The sequence below is a fragment of the Saccopteryx bilineata genome, chromosome 5 (genome assembly GCF_036850765.1).
Source record: "Saccopteryx bilineata isolate mSacBil1 chromosome 5, mSacBil1_pri_phased_curated, whole genome shotgun sequence".
NCBI lineage: Eukaryota > Metazoa > Chordata > Mammalia > Chiroptera > Emballonuridae > Saccopteryx > Saccopteryx bilineata.
The window spans coordinates 61,739,342-61,759,403 of NC_089494.1; the positions used below are offsets into that span (position 1 = coordinate 61,739,342).

The 20,062-nt window shown below is 43.0% G+C and overlaps 1 protein-coding gene across 5 annotated transcripts in view; it reads left to right on the plus strand.

Annotated features, from left to right (window-relative positions):
- The window catches only part of WIPF1 (WAS/WASL interacting protein family member 1), a 132,792-nt gene extending 114,302 nt beyond the window's left edge, over nt 1-18,490 (plus strand). For all 5 annotated transcript variants that reach the window (XM_066279666.1, XM_066279667.1, XM_066279665.1 and 2 more), the window contains 4 exons: nt 622-1,392; nt 7,373-7,585; nt 10,458-10,571; nt 15,450-18,490. In XM_066279666.1, coding sequence (XP_066135763.1) covers nt 622-1,392; nt 7,373-7,585; nt 10,458-10,571; nt 15,450-15,505 — 1,154 coding nt within the window. In that variant the 3' untranslated portion in view covers nt 15,506-18,490. The remainder of the gene's footprint in view (nt 1-621; nt 1,393-7,372; nt 7,586-10,457; nt 10,572-15,449) is intronic.
- Nucleotides 18,491-20,062: the final 1,572 nt, after the last annotated feature.

A 20,062-nucleotide genomic window follows, 5' to 3' on the forward strand; every position in this document is an offset into this window, starting at 1 on the left:
ACCTTTTTGGCTGAGAGAGCCATGAACGCCACATATTTTAAAATGTAATTCCATGAGAGCCATACAACGACCTGTGTACGTTACACATTATCCAATAAAAATTTGGTGTTGTCCTAGAGGACAGCTTTGATTGGCTCCAGCCACCCACAACCGTGAACATGAGCGGTAGGAAATGAATGGATTGTTTTATATTTTTAACGTTATTATTTTTTAATTGAAGATTTGTCTGCGAGCCAGATGCAGCCATCAAAAGAGCCACATCTGGCTCGCAAGCCATAGGTTCCCAACTCCTGGAATAGGGATTTCTCCAGAACTCTTAACCAATTTCATCTTGGTTCTTATCCATACACAATGCCAAGAGATCTCTCAAAAATCCTTTTGAAAGCTGACATGGTTGTAGAACCTCAGACTAGAAGGTAAACAGAGAGCTGTGATCTATCCCTCTTCCTCCAGGAAAGACCACACAAAACCTAATTTAAATAAATAATAGTTACCTATAGTATATTTTATACTATCTAGGAAAGGACTTCCAGTAGCTGGGAATATATGATACTTTAGTTCTTTGGGGTTTTTTTAACGGTTCCTAATTTTCTAACTGAATTTTTCCCCCCTGTTCTTCAGATTCCGGAGGAAGCCGACCCCTGATTTTGCCACCAGGAGGAAGAGCCACATCTGCCAAACCTTTCACACCCCCAAGTGGCCCAGGAAGGTTTCCCGTGCCTTCCCCAGGCCACAGAAGCGGACCCCCAGAGCCGCAGAGGAACCGAATGCCTCCCCCAAGACCTGACGTGGGCTCGAAGCCTGATAGCGTGCCCCCTCCGGTGCCTAATACGCCAAGACCCATTCAATCAAGTCTGCATAACCGGGGGTCCCCACCCGTGCCTGGGGCCCCCAGGCAGTCTGGCCCCGGGCCCACTCCTCCCCCTTTCCCTGGAAACCGAGGCGCTGCTTTCGGAGGAGGCTCCATCCGGCAGAGCCCCGCCAGCGCCCCCTCGCCCTTCTCCAACAGGCCTCCCCTGCCGCCGACCCCGAGCAGGGCCTTGGATGACAAACCCCCTCCGCCGCCTCCTCCGATGGGCAACAGGCCCTCCATCCACAGGGAAGCCGTCCCACCTCCGCCCCCTCAGAACAGCAAGCCCCTGGTGCCTTCCACTCCGAGGCCCGCCTCCTTGTCGCAGGGCCCGCCGCCGCCGCCACCGCCGAGCAGGCCTGGGCCGCCCCCCGCGCCTCCCGGTTCCAGTGGCGGTGACGAAATCCCAAGGCTCCCACAGCGGAATTTGTCCCTCACTTCGTCTGCGCCTCCCTTACCTTCACCTGGACGTTCGGGCCCTCTTCCTCCCCCGCCCAGTGAGAGACCCCCTCCGCCAGTGAGGGACCCACCGGGCAGATCAGGTATGGCAAAACGTGGGGCTGAGTTTTCTCTGTAAAATCCAGCCCAAATGTCACTGATGGTCATATACGTGAATAGAGTCCAACAGAAAGCCCAAGCGAACTCTCAAACTGCTTTCATCTGTTAAGTGACACTTAACACTGTCTGATCTCATCTTGACCTCATGTAAACCTCTGAGGAAAGTGGGACTGATATTTCTGTGTTGTAGAGCTGAGGAGACTGGGCAACCAATGAAGTTAAATGATCACAAACTAGTTAATAAAGAAGGACTTTCATCTTTCATCTCACCATTCTACAATGCTGCCTCCCCAAAGTGATTTCCGATTTCTTCATTGGGGAAGTAAATTCCCATCTCCTGCAGAAGGGCCCCATTATTCCAACAAGAAGAGCAGTTGTTTAAGAGCTAATGAGCTTCTGCACTTCAACTTTGTCCAGCTCTCAGGGCACTTCCTTGCTTATGAAAGACAAATGTTAGCGCCCGTTTGCTGTTTGCTAACATCTCGGGCACATAGGTCACTTGGAGAATCAGATAAAGGTATAGGCTTTCTCTTGACAAAAATTCTCATGAGTGTACTCGAACTATTCATGCTATTTCATGGGTTGAAGGACCTGCTGAAGCACATCTGTGGCCCCCACCCAGGGTTGAGAAACCTGAATCTGAGGGAGGAACTTTCAGAGTGTGAAATGAAATGTGAGGATTCCCCAGGGTTTGTACTCTCTCTACTAATTATAATAGGTGTCTTTTTTATGTTGTTTTTTGTTTGTTTGTTTGTATTTTTCTGAAGTGAGAAGCAGGGAGGCAGAGACACAGACTCCTGCATGCGCCCGACCGAGATACACCCCGCAAGCCCACCAGGGGGTGATACTCTGCCCATCTAGGGTGTCACTCCATTGCAACCAAAGCCATTCTAGTGCCTGAGACAGAGGCCGTGGAGCCATCCTCAGTGCCTGGGGCCAACTTTTGCTCCAAAGGAGCCTTGGCTGCTGGAGGGGAAAGGAAAGACAGAGAGAATGGAAAGAAGAAGGGTGGAGAAGCAGATGGGCACTTCTCCAGTGTGCCCTGGCCAGGAATCGAACCTGGGACTTCCACACACCAGGCCGACACTCTACCGCTGAGCCAACCGGCCAGAGCTGGTTGTTTTTTTTAATTATTGATTTCAGCAAGATAGGAAGGGAGAGAGAGAGACAGGAACATTGAGCTGTTCCTGTATGTGCCCTGACCAGAAAGTGAACAGACAACCTCTGCTCCTTAGGATGATGCTCTAACCAAACCAAGCTATCCTGGCCAAGGCTGTGTTGGTTATTAATGGAGTCAGAGGAACTATCTACTTTTAAAATTTAACCTTATACATACAAGTTGTTTAGAAATGGGACTTTTCTTCTCTCTCCATGTAGTTTGCTGACCTTTGACCTGTGACCTCAGAAACTTAGTAAACACCATTCTTTAAACTAGTAGTCCTCAAACTGGACCACATACTGGGAATCACCTGGGGAGATTAAAAAACCCGCGATGCCTGGGTCCCTTCCCTAGGGTTTCTGGTTTTGTTGTTCTGGGTTGCAGACGGGGCATCAGGATATTAGGATTATAATATCCCAGTCAGTGATTGTAATGTGCAGAAAAGTTTGAGAACCACTCCTTCAAACTGCCCTGCCATGGAGAGTCGGCTACAAGTGAAAAGTTACTAATTCATACAATCCAGCCCCTAGACATTGTAGCATCTCTTTAAGTATTCTTCAGTGAATTAAATTTTATTTATTTATTTTTTACAGAGACAGAGAGTGAGTCAAAGAGAGGGATAGATAGGGACAGACAGACAGGAACAGAGAGAGATGAGAAGCATCAATCATTAGTTTTTCATTGCGTGTTGCAACACCTTAGTTGTTCATTGATTGCTTTCTCATATATGCCTTGACCACAGGCCTTCAGCAGACCGAGTAACCCCTTGCTGGAGCCAGCGACCTTGGGTTCAAGCTGGTGGGCTTTTGCTCAAATCAGATGAGCCTGCGCTCAAGCTGGCGTCCATGGGGTCTCGAACCTGGGTCCTCTGCATCCCAGTCCTACACTCTATCCACTGCGCCACTGCCTGGTCAGGCTCTTCAGTGAATTAATATGAACAAGTAGTCAGATAAATGAAACACAGTGCTGGGGGTTTTTTATTCAGAAGCTATGGATTTTCCCTAAAGTGTTTTTCATGACTCTACTACATGGATGAATCAACAAATTAAATCTTCCCCCAAAATAGGGTAGGCAGTGACAGAAAACATTATTTTTTTACTATTTCTTTCTATTATATATGTCATACCTTTTTATGATAGAAAATACAGAAAAGTATGAATAAAAATCATCTATAATCCTGCCACCCCCACCATCCAGAAATAATCACTGAGAACACTTTTTATATATTTCTGTTTTTTTAAATGCATATTATATATATATGTTTTAAAAATTAGTATCACACTGCATATATTATTTAGTAATTTGCTTTTTATTTAAAGTATCTTGATAACATTTTTTGATATGATACAACCTGATGTAAGTTTTAAAGAAGATTTTATTTATTAATTTTTAGAGAGAAGAGAGAGAGAGAAAGGTGGGGAGAAGGGGAAACATCAACTCTTAGTAGTTGATTCTCATATGTGCCTTGACTGGGCAAGCCCAGGGTTTCGAACATGCGATCTCAGTGTTTCAGGTCAATGCTTTATTCACTGCGCCACCACAGGTCAGGCCTTGACTGCATAATATTAAATTCTACAAAACACCTTGATTTTTTAATCCCTTACTTAGTCATATAGAGTATAGAACATCTCCAGCTTTTTGCTGTTGCAGATAATGCAGGAATACATTCTTGTAACCAAGACTTTGTATACTTCTCTATGTATTTATTACCTTTGGGTGAAATCCTAGAAGTGGAATTTCTAGGGCAATGGGTGTGCACACTAAACTATGGATTTCATAAGTACTGCAAAATTGGCCTCTAGAAAGTTTCTACCAATTTACATTCCCACAAGGAACATATGAGAGGTCATCGAAGGCCACCTGGATTTTGAAAGGTGGATTAAATTCATTGTTAGGAAAATGGACTTTTGAATTTGACAGATTAGTAGTCAAGTCCTGGTTCTTCTCATTAGCCTGCTGACTTGGTCTTTTTAACTTTCCAACAGCTCTGAGGCTTCATCTTCTGTCTCATGAGATAAGTGTGTATAGTGGCTACATTATTTCCCAACATTAATGACCATTTTTATTATTATGCTGCCAAAGGGAAATAGAAATGTTTTCTATTATGCTTGTCTATGTTTGGAACAGGAGCCTGGAAGGTTGGAGAAGTAGAAACATGAACATTCCCTTAGAGAGAGAGATCAAGTCAATCAAGTTATATGGTACCAGGACCAACAATATTGGAAGTCTAGTTGGCATTGAGTGACAACAGTACCGTGGTGGTAGTACCAGTGAAGTTAAGCCCACAGCATGTGAGACACTCTTCTCCACAATTAATCTACTCCACTGACTGGAACTCAGCAATAATAAGCAGATGGGGCAATAAATAAACCCTCAAGTGAGGTACTGAGGACACCTTGAGAGACCAACCAGGACAGGGCATGCCTCCCACAGTTATCAAGTGTCTGAGCCAAGACTCCAGGCAGTGGAGGAGTTGTACTTTTTAAGATCCTCTAGTTGGATTCTGAATCTGAAGTTAACAAGAGATTTTTACATTTATAGCACTATAAGACCTTGTGTTATACCACATGTCAGCATCTGGCAAGTGGAGCACACTGCTGAAGATCAGGAATAATTACTGAGGCCGTTTTGGTTTACATGAGGAAATGCTTAAGTTCCTTCCACTTTCTCTTTTTCTTCTTCTCCCCTCTCCCTCCTCTTCCTCCTCCTCCTCCTCCTCCTCCTCTTCCTCTTCTTCTTCTTCTTCTTTCTTAATTCACTCATGACCCAAATAGTTTCTGTAGTTGGAGGATGGGGAAAGCAAGATAGGTTCCTTTGTATTATCAAAAAGAATTTACAGCCTGACCGGTGGTGGTGCAGTGGATAAAGCATTGACCTGGGATGCTGAGATCCTGGGTGTGAAACTCTGAGGTTGCCAACTTGAATGCAGGCTTACCAGCGTGGGCGTGGGATCGCTGGTTTAAGCATAGGATTAAAGACATGCCTGACCAGGTGGTGGTGCAGTGGATAGAGCATCGGACTGGGATGCAGAGAACCCAGGTTCGAGACCCCGAGGTCACCAGCTTGAGCACGGGCTCATCTGGCTTGAACAAAAAGCTCACCAGCTTGGACCCAAGGTAGCTGGCTCGAGCAAGGGGTTACTCGGTCTGCTAAAGGCCCGCGGTCAAGGCACATATGAGAAAGCAATCAATGAATAACTAAGGTGTTGCAACAAAAAACTGATGATTGATGCTTCTCATCTCTCTCTCCATTCCTGTCTGTCTGTCCCTAACTATCACTCTCTCTGACTCTCTCTCTGTTCCTGTAAAAAAGAAAAAGAAAAACAAACAAACAAACAAACAAACAAAAGACATGATCCCATGGTCACTGGCTTGAGCCCAAAGGTCGCTGGCTTGAAGCCCAAGGTCACTGGCTTGAGCCCAAGGTTGCTGGCTTGAGCAAGGGATCACTGGCTCAACTGGAGCCCCCCACCCCAGTCAAGGCCCATATGACAAAGCAATCAATGAACAACTAAGGTGTCACAACTATGAGTTGATGCTTCTCATCTCTCTCCCTTCCTATCTCTGTCTCTTTCTCTCTCACTCGCTAAAAAATAAAAAATTTACTTTGAATTATTTACTTAAAATTTTCTGATTATACATTACCACTGTATTTTTAAAGAAATCATTTCAAATACCTTTTTCTTTGCTTTTTGACTAAGTATTCCTGGCAATAGTGCCGTGGGAATCAAGCTCCGAGTAAGCAGCCTGCTCAGGGTCAGGATCCTGCTCCTGCATTTATAGCCCTGCACATTGATAAGCTGTTTGTCCCTCCCCATCTTAAGCTGCCTCCTGAAAGAGGAAGAACCAAGAAGGAACTTCTATGATTCTCAGGATGACTAACATTGGGTTTCCTGGTCCCACTTCTGTCTGGAAACAGATTGTCTGCATCACAGAAATATGCCTGTGGAATTAGCAACAATACTGTGCATTTAAAGAATTTAATCCATCTGAAGATCTAAAATAACTTCATAACTATCTTATTTCTCTTTTAAAAATTCATTTTTAAATGGCATTTATTTAGTAAGTATCATGTTGCAGTAATTAGTTCAATAGCTATTTAAAAGAATATTAAAATGTATTTTAAGTATATATGCAGTTGCCTGACCAGGCAGTGGTGCAGTGGATGGAGTGTTGGACTGGGATGCAGAAGGACCCAGGTTCAAGACCCCGAGGCCGCCAGTTTGAGTGTGGGCTCATCTGGCTTGGGCAAAAAGCTCACTAGCTTGGACCCAAGGTTGCTGGCTCGAGCAAGGCCTGCTGAAGGCCCACGGTCAAGGCACATATGAGAAAGCAATCAATGAACAACTAAGGTGTCGCAACAAAAAACTGATGATTGATGCTTCTCATCTCTCTTCATTCCTGTCTGTCTGTCCCTATCTATCCTTCTCTCTGACTCTCTCTCTGTCCCTGTTAAAAAAAAAAAAAAGTATGTATGCAGTTGTCAGTATAAACAGATTATCACCTGTTCTCAATTAAATTGTATCATCTCGAATCTCAATACTAAGTCATAGCCCAAACAGCCACTTAGCTCTCGGTATGCACTCATTTCACATCTGTATATGCATATGTGCATTTCTGTATTTATAGGTGTCTGCTCTTTTCTTGGCTAAATCTCCTAGGAAGTCCCCACCATTTCTCCATGTTTCCTTGTAAAAGGGCTTATATCTTTCAGGTACTCGATGATTGCACGTTGGTGATGGCTATGTTAATAGTAGTAATGTAGGGTGTAAGGTATTGTCCTAAATGTCTTTTCTCTTGCTCCAGGCCCTCTCCCACCACCTCCTCCAATAAACAGAAATGGCAGCACGTCTCGGGCCCTGCCTGCCACCCCACAGATGCCATCCAGAGGAGGGGTAGACAGTCCCAGGAGTGGGCCTCGGCCTCCCCTTCCTCCAGACAGGCCTGGCTCTGGGGCACCTCCCCTGCCTCCACCATCAACATCAATTAGAAATGGCTTCCAAGACTCTTCATGTGAAGGTGAGGTGTGGTCCCAGCTCCTTGGAGACGTGCAGCACACGTTTGCACAAACGTGTTTGTGTGTTTGCATTGACATTTCTCGTTTGCATGGCCCTCATTGTCACCATGCTGCGCTGCTCTACCTGTCTCACCCAGTGGTTTTCGACCCTTTTCATCTCATTGCACACATGAACTAATTACTAAAATACTGTGGCACACCAAAAAATATATTTTTTGCTGATATGTCAAAAAATAGGTTTAATTTTTTTTTCTTTTAATTTTTCCATTGTTTTGACTGACCAGTGGTGGCACAGTATATAAAGCATTGACCTGGAATGCTGAGGTCATGGGTTTGAAACCCCAGCATTGCTGACTGTGAATGCAGACTCGTCAGCACCAGGTCACTGACTTGAGCAAAGGGATTGTCTACATGATCCCAAAAGTTGCCAGCTTGAACCCAAAAAAGTCAAGGTCGCTGACTTGAGCGAAGAGACACTGGCGCGGCCCCAGTCAAGGCACGTATGAGAGGCTCACTACACAACTAAAGAGAAAGTGACTACAGCTGCTTCTCACTCTCTCTCACCTTGTCTCTCCCTTCCTGTTTCTCAAAAAAAAAAAAAAAAAAAAAAAAAAAAAAAAAAAAAAAAATTTCCATTGATTTAAGAGAGAGAGAAAGCATTAACTTATTGTTTCACTTAGTTCCATTTAGTTGTGCATTCATTGGTTGCTTCTCATACACTCCCTGACCCAGGGTCAAACCCACAACTTCTAGTGCTCTGAGTTGACACTTTATCCATTGAGCCACCCTGCCAGGGCCAAAATAGGTTTAATTTTGATTCATTCACACCAGATGGCTATTGTTCTGTTAGCTGTTGTAATTTTTTTATTTGACAATCTAAAGGAAAAGAGGTCAGTGGCCCTGACTAAATAGTCAGGTATTATTGTATGTTTTGAAAATTCTTTCAGCACACTGGTTGAGAATTGCTGATCTATCCATTTTAGGGCCCACCATGATTTTGAATTAAAATAGTAATCCCGGCCCTGGCCGGTTGGCTCAGCGGTAGAGCGTCGGCCTGGCGTGCGGGGGACCTGGTTCGATTCCCAGCCAGGGCACATAGGAGAAGCGCCCATTTGCTTCTCCACCCCCCCCCCCTCCTTCCTCTCTGTCTCTCTCTTCCCCTCCCGCAGCCAAGGCTCCATTGGAGCAAAGATGGCCTGGGCGCTGGGGATGGCTCCTTGGCCTCTGCCCCAGGCGCTAGAGTGGCTCTGGTCGCGGCAGAGCGACACCCTGGAGGGGCAGAGCATCACCCCCTGGTGGGCAGAGCATCGCCCCTGGTGGGCGTGCCGGGTGGATCCCAGTCGGGCGCATGCGGGAGTCTGTCTGTCTCTCCCCATTTAAAATAAAGAAAAAAAAATAGTAATCCTCCTCTTCCACTTTCCAAAAAGACAGATCATATGTCTCTAATCCTTGAGTCTCATTTTGGTTACTCTTTCAGAGATACCCGAGTTCTGAAAAGAACCACTTTTGTAGCTTACCTTTCTAAGTAGTTTGCTGTAGGTAGGAGGCCCAATGGCCCACAGATATTAAGCAACTTACCTCTGCCTCTCTTCTCAGAAGGTCTCAGGTATTCCTTCTACTGGTGAGAGAAATCATGGAGAAAGGTCAGTGGTGGGATTCAAATAATTTAAACAACTGGTTCTCTGCTCTACTGACTGTTTAAGGATAAAAAAACGATATACCGAAAGGTAGTTTATTATTTCAAGCATTTAATACTTAAATAAGAACAATAAAAGGGCTACACAAAACTATATTGTTATAAGAAAGAGTTTTAAAATATTAATGAAAAAATATTAAATAATGCCTGACAAAAAACAATAAAACTATTATTTAAGGTATTTTCATATTGCTTCTTGATTGGCATCCTCACTTGCAATTTTTTTTCATCTATGGTCGGAACGAACATACATACGTTGTTGCACAGATGGACATTAAAAAAGAGTAAGGAATGTAAATTTGTGATTTCCACATTGGTGGCTGCCCAGGCACCCACCTTAGAGAGAACCCTGATTACAGGTGCCATTTTAACAACCGATTCGGTTTGCCAAAGTCAACAAAAATATTAGGTATTGGTCCTGCCGAACCAGTGCGAACCAGCTGAATCCCACCACTGAGAAAGGTGTCCCAAGCCTTAGCCCCCAGCTCCTGCAAGGGTCTGGCTGGGTCCTAGACACTCTAGTTAAAATCACTTAGATGTAGCTTTGGTGTGATTGCCAGACAAGTATATTTATTTATTTATTTATTTTATTTATTTTTTTTTTGCATTTTTCTGAAGCTGGAAACAGGGAGAGACAGTCAGACAGACTCCCGCAAGCGCCCGACCGGGATCCACCCGGCACGCCCACCAGGGGGCGATGCTCTGCCCATCCTGGGTGTCGCCATGTTGCGACCCTCCTGGGTGTCGCCATGTTGCAACCAGAGCCACTCTAGCGCCTGGGGCAGAGGCCACAGAGCCATCCCCAGCGCCCGGGCCATCTTTGCTCCAATGGAGCCTTGGCTGCGGGAGGGGAAGAGAGAGACAGAGAGGAAGGCGCGGCGGAGGGGTGGAGAAGCAAATGGGCGCTTCTCCTATGTGCCCTGGCCGGGAATCGAACCCGGGTCCTCCGCACGCTAGGCCGACGCTCTACCGCTGAGCCAACCGGCCAGGGCCAGACAAGTATATTTATTAATGTGCGATTATCAGTACCATTTCTGGTGCTTCCAGCTTTTCTCTAAATTTCTAGACATAAAACTAGAAGCCATCTCTTCAGTTCTGTTTCCTTCTGTGCCTTTCATTACACGTCTTTATAGCAGATTGTCTTAATACTGAAGATACTGTTTGTTTCTCTCCCTCAGATGAGTGGGAAAGCAGATTCTTCTTCCACCCGATTTCTGATTTGCCACCTCCAGAGCCATATGTACCAACAACCAAAAGTTATCCCAGTAAATTGGCAAGAAACGAAAGCCGGAGTGAGTATTTCTGCAAGGGCTTGCAGCGGCTTCCTACTTGAATAGCCTGGGTTATGTACAACTGAGAGGTGTATGGGAAACCCAGGCCTCTTGCCTAAAGTGGGGAGACTTCAGAGAAGTCACTTCAGGATTTGAAGCCATCTAAACTTTGGTAAATTCCCCCTTCTACACAGTGAGGAAAACAGAGATAATCCAGAATGCATATGAGAAAGGATTCTTTGAGGTACTACTATAAGCCCATAATACTTTGGGTTGCTAGTGGATTAGATTTTATCATTTTGCTTGTTTAGACACTCATCCCCCATTTTGATCTTCCTAAGATGACACAAAAAAGCCATCTTCTTTCTATTACTATTAATTTTGAGACTGGCAGAATATCTTATTAAATTATAACAAAAACTTACTGTGACTGCCTTGATCTTTTAAATATAATTATGGCTTTACAGAGCATTACATGAAAATTTTAGGTGTACCCATAATATCTCCACATAAACATTTTTATGTTATCAAGTTCTCATCTAATTTTTATCCATCTAATTCAGATTAATTTATGTGGTTATAATTATAGAGTATAGTTTTTTTGGTGGGGAGGGTTATATACTTAGTAACCACTTCCCTATTTTATCACATGATTTTTATTATACAGATTTCTATCAAGTCAGCATATAATAACTTAGTTTACCATTATTGGACACTTAGGTTTCGGGGGGGGGGTTGCTAATAAATGTAATGCTACCATAAGAAGTGAGTCACTTTTCTACTATTTGGGAAAAAATGTGAACAAGAAGAGGGAATAGAAAAAATAATATTTTACAGCAGCAAATGTAGAGAACTGAGAAAGAATTAACATGAAATATACATGTATCACTGATGAGGCTCAGTCTTGTTAGAGCCTCAGCTTCAGAACCAAACTCCCAAAGCAGAAATGTGTGGAGGAGAGTGTTTGCGCATGTCAGATAGCATCACAGCATCAGCCTGGACCTCACTGCCCAGCAGAGCTCCTTACACGTACTCAGAGCATACTGACTCTTTGCACATAGGTCTTAATTCTTAGTTGGTTCCCAGCTTCAGAGCAGATTAATATTAGCTGAAGTTAACGTGGGTTAGAAGCAAAATCACTGACTTCAGGGAGAAGTGACAGGTGGCAGAGGAGGAGACAGGAACACAGAGGTGTGCTGTGTATGACAGCACAGGACAACACCAGATGTCTCTGTTGGGTTATTTGGGACAGTCAAATTGCGCTTTGTCCTCTGCTGAAAAATTCAAAGAATTAGAAAATATTTTAGGAAAATTTTCAGTAACAAATGACAGAAGTAAACAGAATATTGCTGCTTAAAAGGAGAAGTCGCTTCCTGGGAAAATTCATTTGTGTGCAATAGTGCATTCTCAGATGATGCCTAATAAAAATGATATGATTATAATGAAAATTATCATACAAGAGTGGTGGTTGAAATTTTTGGTGAAAAATAAGTTTTCACATGGAACAAATACCTTTGAGTTCTGTGTGGTTGTGTGCATGTTCCTAATTTCTGATATATATTCTTAATCTAATTTAAATGTTATATGTGTGTGTGTATGTATGTATACACACACACACACATACATACATACATACAGGGGTGGGTAGAAGTAGGTTTACAGTTGTTCATCTGGAAAAAGACATATAGCCCTGGCTAGAAACTTCGATTGGTTAGAGAGTTGTCCTAAAATGCAAAAGTTATGGGTTTGATCCCTGATCAGAGCACATACAGGAACAGATTGATCTTTCTGTCTCTCTCTCCCCCTTCCTCTCTCTCTAGAATAAATTTTTAAAAAAGGAAAAAAAAAGACATACAGGTAATGATTATTACAACAGTTTTATGAACTCAAAAGAATGGCATGATACACTTACTTTTTGCCCACCCCTGTATGTATGTATATGCATATTTAAGTCAGTAACAGCACCGTCTCCCAGCTCCTCTGGTTTTTCAGTTAATAGCTGAACACAGTTCCTCCCCATCCTCCTGTCTCTGAGACTGTATGAGATTTAAAGACAGGAACTATGTCCTGCTCATTATTGCATCTTCCTCGAGTGGCACGGAGCCTGACACATGGTAGACACTTAAAAATGTTTCTTAAATTGGTGAATTAATTTCCACTGCCCCCTAAACTGTTTTTGTGGATTTACCTTAAATTTCTAGCATTGTGCATTTTAATGTTTTATATTGATAAAGGATCATCTCTCTAAGAACACATAAAGTCCTACCCAATGGTTTTATTCTGCTCCTGCAGTAGCCACCTTGGCCTCCAGGCTCGCAGCCTTGTCAGGCACCCGGCAGCCCTGAATAGTGCCACCTAGGTAAAGCTTTGCACAAGGCCAGCCCTTGTTTTGTAACTAACTGTGGTATGGTAGTTGATAGTCAAGGAGCCATAAAAGATGGCTGGTTTATATCCAGATGAGTCTTTCCTCAGATATCTGCCCAAGGACAGACTTGGTTGGAATGGTAAGATAAACAGGCAAGGTAATGAAATGCTAGTGTTTTCCTCTGACTCCTCTCCTTGCTCAGAGATTTGGTTCTATCTCAGAAATCCCAAAGTGGGCAACTTAGGTTTGCCATTCAGCTGTCTGCTGAGAAATCTATTGGTGCCAGCCCACCTGCATCTCAGAGCAGTGGCCATAGTAGACATGCTAAACTCACACGTGCCCTCTGGTGACATGCCTAAGCATCTGAGTATCTGGCCCTATGCCTAACAATGGTAAGATCCTCAGAAAAATGTGTGTGGGACAAATAAATTCAAAAATTGTGAATGGATTTTAAACCTGGATAGCTCACAAATATGCATAGTTTTAAAAATAACACTATCAACAGAATGAGAAGGCAACCCCTGTAATAGGATAAAATATTTATAAATCATATATCGGATATACAATATCCAGGCCCTGGCCAGTTGGCTCAGCAGTAGAGCATTGGCCTGGCATGTGAAAGTCCCGGGTTCGATTCCCGGCCAGGGCACATCAGGAGAAGCACTCATCTGCTTCTCTACCTCTCCCCCTCTTCTTTCTCTCTATCTCTCTCTTCCCCTCCCACAGCCAAGGCTCCATTGGAGCAAAGTTTGGCCCGGGCGCTGAGGATAGCTCCATGGCCTCTGCCTCAGGCGCTATAATGGCTCCAGTTGCAGCAGAGCAACGCCCAAGATGGGCCAAACATCACCCCCTGGTGGGCATGCCAGGTGGATACCAGTTGGGTGCATACAGGAGTCTGTCTGTCTGCTGCCCCCCACTTCTCACTTCAGAAAAATACAAAAAACAAACAAAAAAAGAATATCCAAAATATATAAAGAATTCCTCAATTTAACAACAAAAAAATCAAACAACCCAATTTTTAAAATGGGTTGAATACTTGATTAGACATTTCTATGAAAAAGATATACAGACGTTAAATAAACACATGAAAAGATGTTCAGCATTCCTAATCATTAGGGAAATACAAATAAAACTACAAGAAAATACCACTTCACACCGATTAGGATAACTACTATCAAAAATGCATTATTTAGAACCCGGGTTCGATTCCCGGCCAGGGCACACAGGAGAAGCGCCCATTTGCTTCTCCACCCCTCCCCCTCTCCTTCCTCTCTGTCTCTCTCTTCCCCTCCTGCAGCCGAGGCTCCATTGGAGCAGAGGTGGCCGGGGCGCTGGGGATGGCTCTGTGGCCTCTGCCTCAGGCGCTAGAGTGGCTCTGGTCGCAATATGGCGACGCCCAGGATGGGCAGAGCATCGCCCCCTGGTGGGCGGAGCGTCACCCCTGGTGGGCGTGCCGGGTGGATCCCGGTCGGGCGCTTGTGGGAGTCTGTCTGACTGTCTCTCCCCGTTTCCAGCTTCAGAAAAATGAAAAAATGAAAAAGAAAAAAAAAAAAAAAGCATTATTTAGAGACTAGAAGATGCCTAAATGCCAACAAAAGGGGATTAGATGAATAAACTCTAGTAAACCTGTAAAATAGAAAGCAGAGGGTCATTAATATTATATGTGTAAAGAGTAATAATGACTTTGAAAGATATTCAAAATGACTATATATGATCCAATTTTTGGAAGACAAAAGGGAACTGTTTATATATAGAAAATAATGTTTTTGATTATCTCTCAGTAGTGCCAGCATGGATGAATTTTTTGTTTTGTTTTTACTCATTTATTTTTTTAAAACTTATAATAAATACACACTATGTATGTAATAAGAAGAAAAGCAATTTTAAAATTTTTTCTTAACTTGGCCCTGGCGGGTTGGCTCAGCGGTAGAGCATCGGCCTGGCGTGCGGGGGACCCGGGTTCGATTCCCGGCCAGGGCACATAGGAGAAGTTCCCATTTGCTTCTCCACACCCCCCGTCCTTCCTCTCTGTCTCTCTCTTCCCCTCCCACAGCCAAGGCGCCATTGGAGCAAAGATGGCCCGGGCACTGGGGATGGCTCCTTGGCCTCTGCCCCAGGCGCTAGAGTGGCTCTGGTCGCAGCAGAGCGACGCCCCAGAGGGGCAGAGCATCGCCCCCTGGTGGGCAGAGCGTCGCCCCTGGTGGGCATGCCGGGTGGATCCCGGTCGGGCGCATGCGGGAGTCTGACTGTCTCTCCCCGTTTCCAGCTTCAGAAAAAAAATACAAAAAAAAAAAAACATTTCATAACTTAATGCAAGGACTCAGTAGCCAGGGGTGGGTCGTCCTCTGGTAATGTTTGTTCAGCTCCTTACTTGCTTCTTCCCTTCTCCTGTCTTATCTGCATGTGGCCAGTTATTTCCAGTCTTGGTCATCAGATGTAAGATTGTGGATACCTTTGCAAACATTTTTGAGTTTCTACAGTGAGAACAGAAGCTTTCTAACCAAAATTTATATTTTGTCCATTTTTTCACCAAGGTGGATCCAACCGAAGAGAAAGGGGTGCCCCGCCCCTGCCTCCCATCCCAAGGTGATCCTTGCCGGCTCTTCTCCACCCGGGCCGAGAGCTACTTCTGTTGTTGCTATCAAGAGTTGCACGCCTCCTCCCCTTGTCTCCCCTGGTCCCTTCATACTGGGAGTGGAGAAGAAGGGAAGGTGATGTGGGAGTATGTGTGTGGAGGGTGGGAATCGTTAAAGAAATACACCTATATTTTTATTCTGCATATATTCTTAAAGCTATTGCTCGCTTCAGCTGCAGCCGAGCGGTGTTGACTGCTTGGAGGTCATTGGCTTTTATGGCAAGTAGGCAGAGATGAATTGTGTCCTAGCTTTCAACCAACCAAATTCAAACATTCACTGCATATTTGCTGCAGATAAGATTAAAGTCCCTGAGAGCTGCTTTTTTCCATGCCTTTTTTAGATGCTTGGCCTCTTGTCTGTTTCCACGAACCACAGACCACCTAAGCAAGTTAGTTGCTGAGCCAGGGCTTACATGAAAATGTTTGCGGTTATAGATTATAATCTTTGGCAGTCTGAGGTAGGTTCTAGCACAGGGCTGTCCAATAGAAATATAGTGTGAGCCACATAGACAGTTTAAATATTTCTAGTAGCCGCATTAAAAAAGAAATAGGTGAAATTAATTTTAATATATATTATCCAAAATATCATGTGGGCCTGCAATTAAAATAACAACTATTAATGAGATAGTTTACTTTTTTTTTTTTTTTTTTGGTACTATATCTTCAAAATCTGGATTTGTGTCTAAAACTTAAAGCGCATCTCTCCTTGGACTAGTCACATTTCAAGGGCTCGATGGCCACACGTGGCTGGCAGCTACCTATTGGACTGAGTGCGGGCCTAGAAGACAGAGGCCAGTGCAAAACCTTTTGTTTAAAAAGCAACAATGCAAGATGAGCTTTAGCAATTCAAGAGGTAACTAAAAATAAAGTTAGAACCCAACACCTTGTCTGGCAGACAGCTTGATCTTAGATTTTGCTCCCTTTTTTTCCCTCTTCCCTTAATATCTGTATACAAGTGTTGCTTCACAGTACCAAGGTCAGAAATTGCTTGGATGGGGTTTAACAGTCACGTGGAATAAAGCCATTGGAAAGAAACTGAAAGCCTGTTGGGGCTTCTGGGCTCAGCACCAGCTGACTGGAGCCCACCTGTCAGCTGGATTTCTGCCTTGCACGTTTGAGGTGGCCTCCCAGCTGTTCCTCAGGGCGGAGAGGCTCAGAGGCTCAGTAGTGGGGGGAAAGTCAGGGAAAGGTAGCAAGTTAGAAATTCAGAAGAAGAGATCAGATTTGGGTTGATGGGCAAAATTCTAAAAATCTAAATCTGTTGTTAATGGGTTTGAGAGAAAGAGATTCTTACTGGTTGTGGGAGGAAATTTGTTTTGAAACTCTGCCTGAGAAGCCTTTACTTGGATCTATGCAAATAAAGCTCCCAAAAGGACCATAGGGAAGAGCCAGCCTTGCCTTTTATTGTATAATTTTGTTTACAGATTTTACTGGGACTTTCAAATCTAGCGGTAGAGTTGGAAAAATTTTTTTTTTCCTTTTAGATATTTTATATGGTTGATTATGTTTGAAATTACCATTACTTATTTTTTAAAATCACACGGTCACATATGTGTATGTATATCTACCTAAACTTAGTATCGTGGTTTCAGTGTATTGTTCATGTATTACTGGGAGACGCTAATAAGAAATCAACCCAAAGAAAATTTTGAAAGAAGCATTCCTATTTATAGAAGAAATGATTGTTTCATTTATATAAAAGCAAAAGAACTTAGAGTTCTAAGAAATGGGATGTCTAATAAATTATGATGTTACCCATTTGAATATATTGTATTTTTATAACTTTTCTTGCTGAAGTCCTGGGCTTAAAACATAAGAGAACTTGCCTCCCCCACCCCCCATTCATTTGTCTTTCAGGCACTTGGGATCTTTTACCCAAAGAATCAAGAAATATAAAAGTATAACAAGGTTGGCAAAGTATTTTACAAAAGAAAAAAAAAATTATTGCTCGCTCATATTTTGGTAATATAGCATGTTTTATTTTGGATTCTTTGATCAGATGTCATTCTTTAACAACAGTTGATTAAAATTCCTATGAGAAACTGTAATGACCCGCTTCAATTCCTAGCAAACATGGCAGAGAAAAGTCTGACACACAGAAAGTGGGTCTGAATTTTGTAAGGGGCAGGAAGAGTGGCCAATTTCCTGATGTAGTCCAGCTCTGCAGCTACCATCCCAAGGCCTGAAACAAGGTTACTCTTCACCCAGGACACAGATGTTTCAGAATGTGTTTTTTAAGTGAATGTTTCATTAATACACTTACATCCTTACTTTGATAGTTAACAACCTAATTGCCTCAAAAACTTTGAATAAGTTCTATGCTAAAATTTTCAACTCCAATAAATCACAAAAATGAATCATTTTCTTCCCTGAAATCAAAGCTTACATGTTTTTTTCCCCTTAAAATTTCCAGGTAAACATATTCAAAATGCAATACAGTATTTTAACATTCACATATCATTTTATATTGAAATGTATTACAGTATTAAAAATTCAATGTTCAGTATTTATTTCACTATGCATTTTATTTAGTAAAAGCTGAGAAAAATGTTTAATCCAATGGTGCCTTACTTTGTGATTTGAAAGAAATCAACATTTTATGTCTGAGTAGCAGATTATTTGCATTTTTGTAAAAACTGTTAGACTTTTATATTTTAACTTGTAATACCAATTTTGTTATCTTAGTAGCAGAAACGGGATGATTGTTAAAGTGCCCAAAATTTCTTGGCATGAAATTAATTTTTCCCTGTTTATATTCAGGGACTGTAAAGAAAGAAAAAAAAATGTTTTTCATACCACTGGACTATGTATACATGCTCATTTTGGCATCTATGTCATCAGGAAAGTTTAAATGGTGGGATAGAGTCAATCCAAGACATCTGCATCTTTGTGAGTTAGCCAGACAAAAAATAAATAAAAGCAGAATGATATGAGTGTCAACTGGTGGTTTTTATTTAACTATTATTGTTTGTGTAAATATAAACAAAAAAACAAGTGTCTGTTTTCTGTTCTATACTCTGGTAAAGAAAGACATTCTAAAAAAAGAAGAAGAAAAAGAAGGTCTATTTAAATAACTATTCATTGCATCCACTTTCTAACACCTTATTTATTTTTCCTGAAAACCTCTTTGTCAAAATCTGTTAACTGTTTATTTGAGGCAGATGCTTCTACTCTAAAGTGAATATGGATGGTGGAAGCAATGAAGATAAAATTACAGAGTAGCAGCCCTGGCCGATTGGCTCAGTGGTACAGCATTGGCCCGGTGTGTGGATGTCCTGGGTTCAATTCCCAGTCAGGGCACACAGAAGCAGCACCCATCTGCTTCTCCATCCCTCCCTTCCCCTCCTGCAGCTATGGCTTGCTTGGAGCAAGTTGGCCCCGAGCACTGAGGATGGCTCCATGGCCTCTGCCTCAGGTGCTATTCCTGAGCGATAGAGCAACACCCCAGATGGGAAGGGCATCATCCTCCCCAAGTGGGCTTGCCAGGTGGATCCTGGTCCGGGGCATGCAGAAGTCTCTCTGCCTCCCCTCCTCTCACTGAATAAAAAAAAAGAAAAGAAAAGAAATTACAGAGTAGCACTGCCACTGATAAAAATAGGAAAGGCCAATGGGAATTTAGGAGGCCTGATACTTTTTAAAATTATCAGCTGTGTATGTGTGTGTAGTATAATGTTTAAAAGATTAGGAAGGCCTGACCAGGCGGTGGCACAGTGGATAGAGCATTGGACTAGGATGCGGAGCACCCAGGTTCGAGACCCCGAGGTCACCAGCTTGAGCGTGGGCTCATCTGGCTTGAGCAAAAAGCTCACCAGCTTTGACCCAGGGCCCCTGGCTCCAGCAGGGGGTTGGTTACTCAGTCTGCTGAAGGCCCGTGGTCAAGGCACATATGAGAAAGCAATCAATGAACAACTAAGGAGTTGCAACATGCAAGGAAAAACTGATGATTGATGCTTCTCATCTTTCCGTTCCTGTCTGTCTATCCCTCTCTCTGACTCTCTCTGTCTCTGTAGAAAAAAAAAAAAAAAAAAAGAGAGAGATTAGGAAGACCTGGCTCCATCTCTTACTTGCAAGTCACTTAACTTTTCTAAGCCTCAGTTTTCTTATGTGGAAAGTGAGCTTATCTTTTAGCAACAACAAGCATATTAAATGAAATAATGCACTCAACCTGACTTCTCTAAGGACTCAACAACTGGTAGCCACTATTAGTATGAACTGGAAGCAAATATTTATATAATGATCTCAAATTAACTGGAACCAAATTGACTAGAAGGGAATTTACTAGTGTAATTTTCAAGGAAAGCAGTACGAGCAGAAAAAATATCCCTATCAGAAATGCAAAGCAACCTCCAGACCAAGTCACCTCAGGTGCTGTCAGTCCCTGATACTGCACAGGCCTGGGAAATGAAAATTCGTGTTGCTTCAGTCATCAAGGAAACTATTAGATTCAACTGGAAATTATAGAAGTTGAGACCTGGAAAGAATTCTATGAACAGGGAGACCTTAGACTTTAGG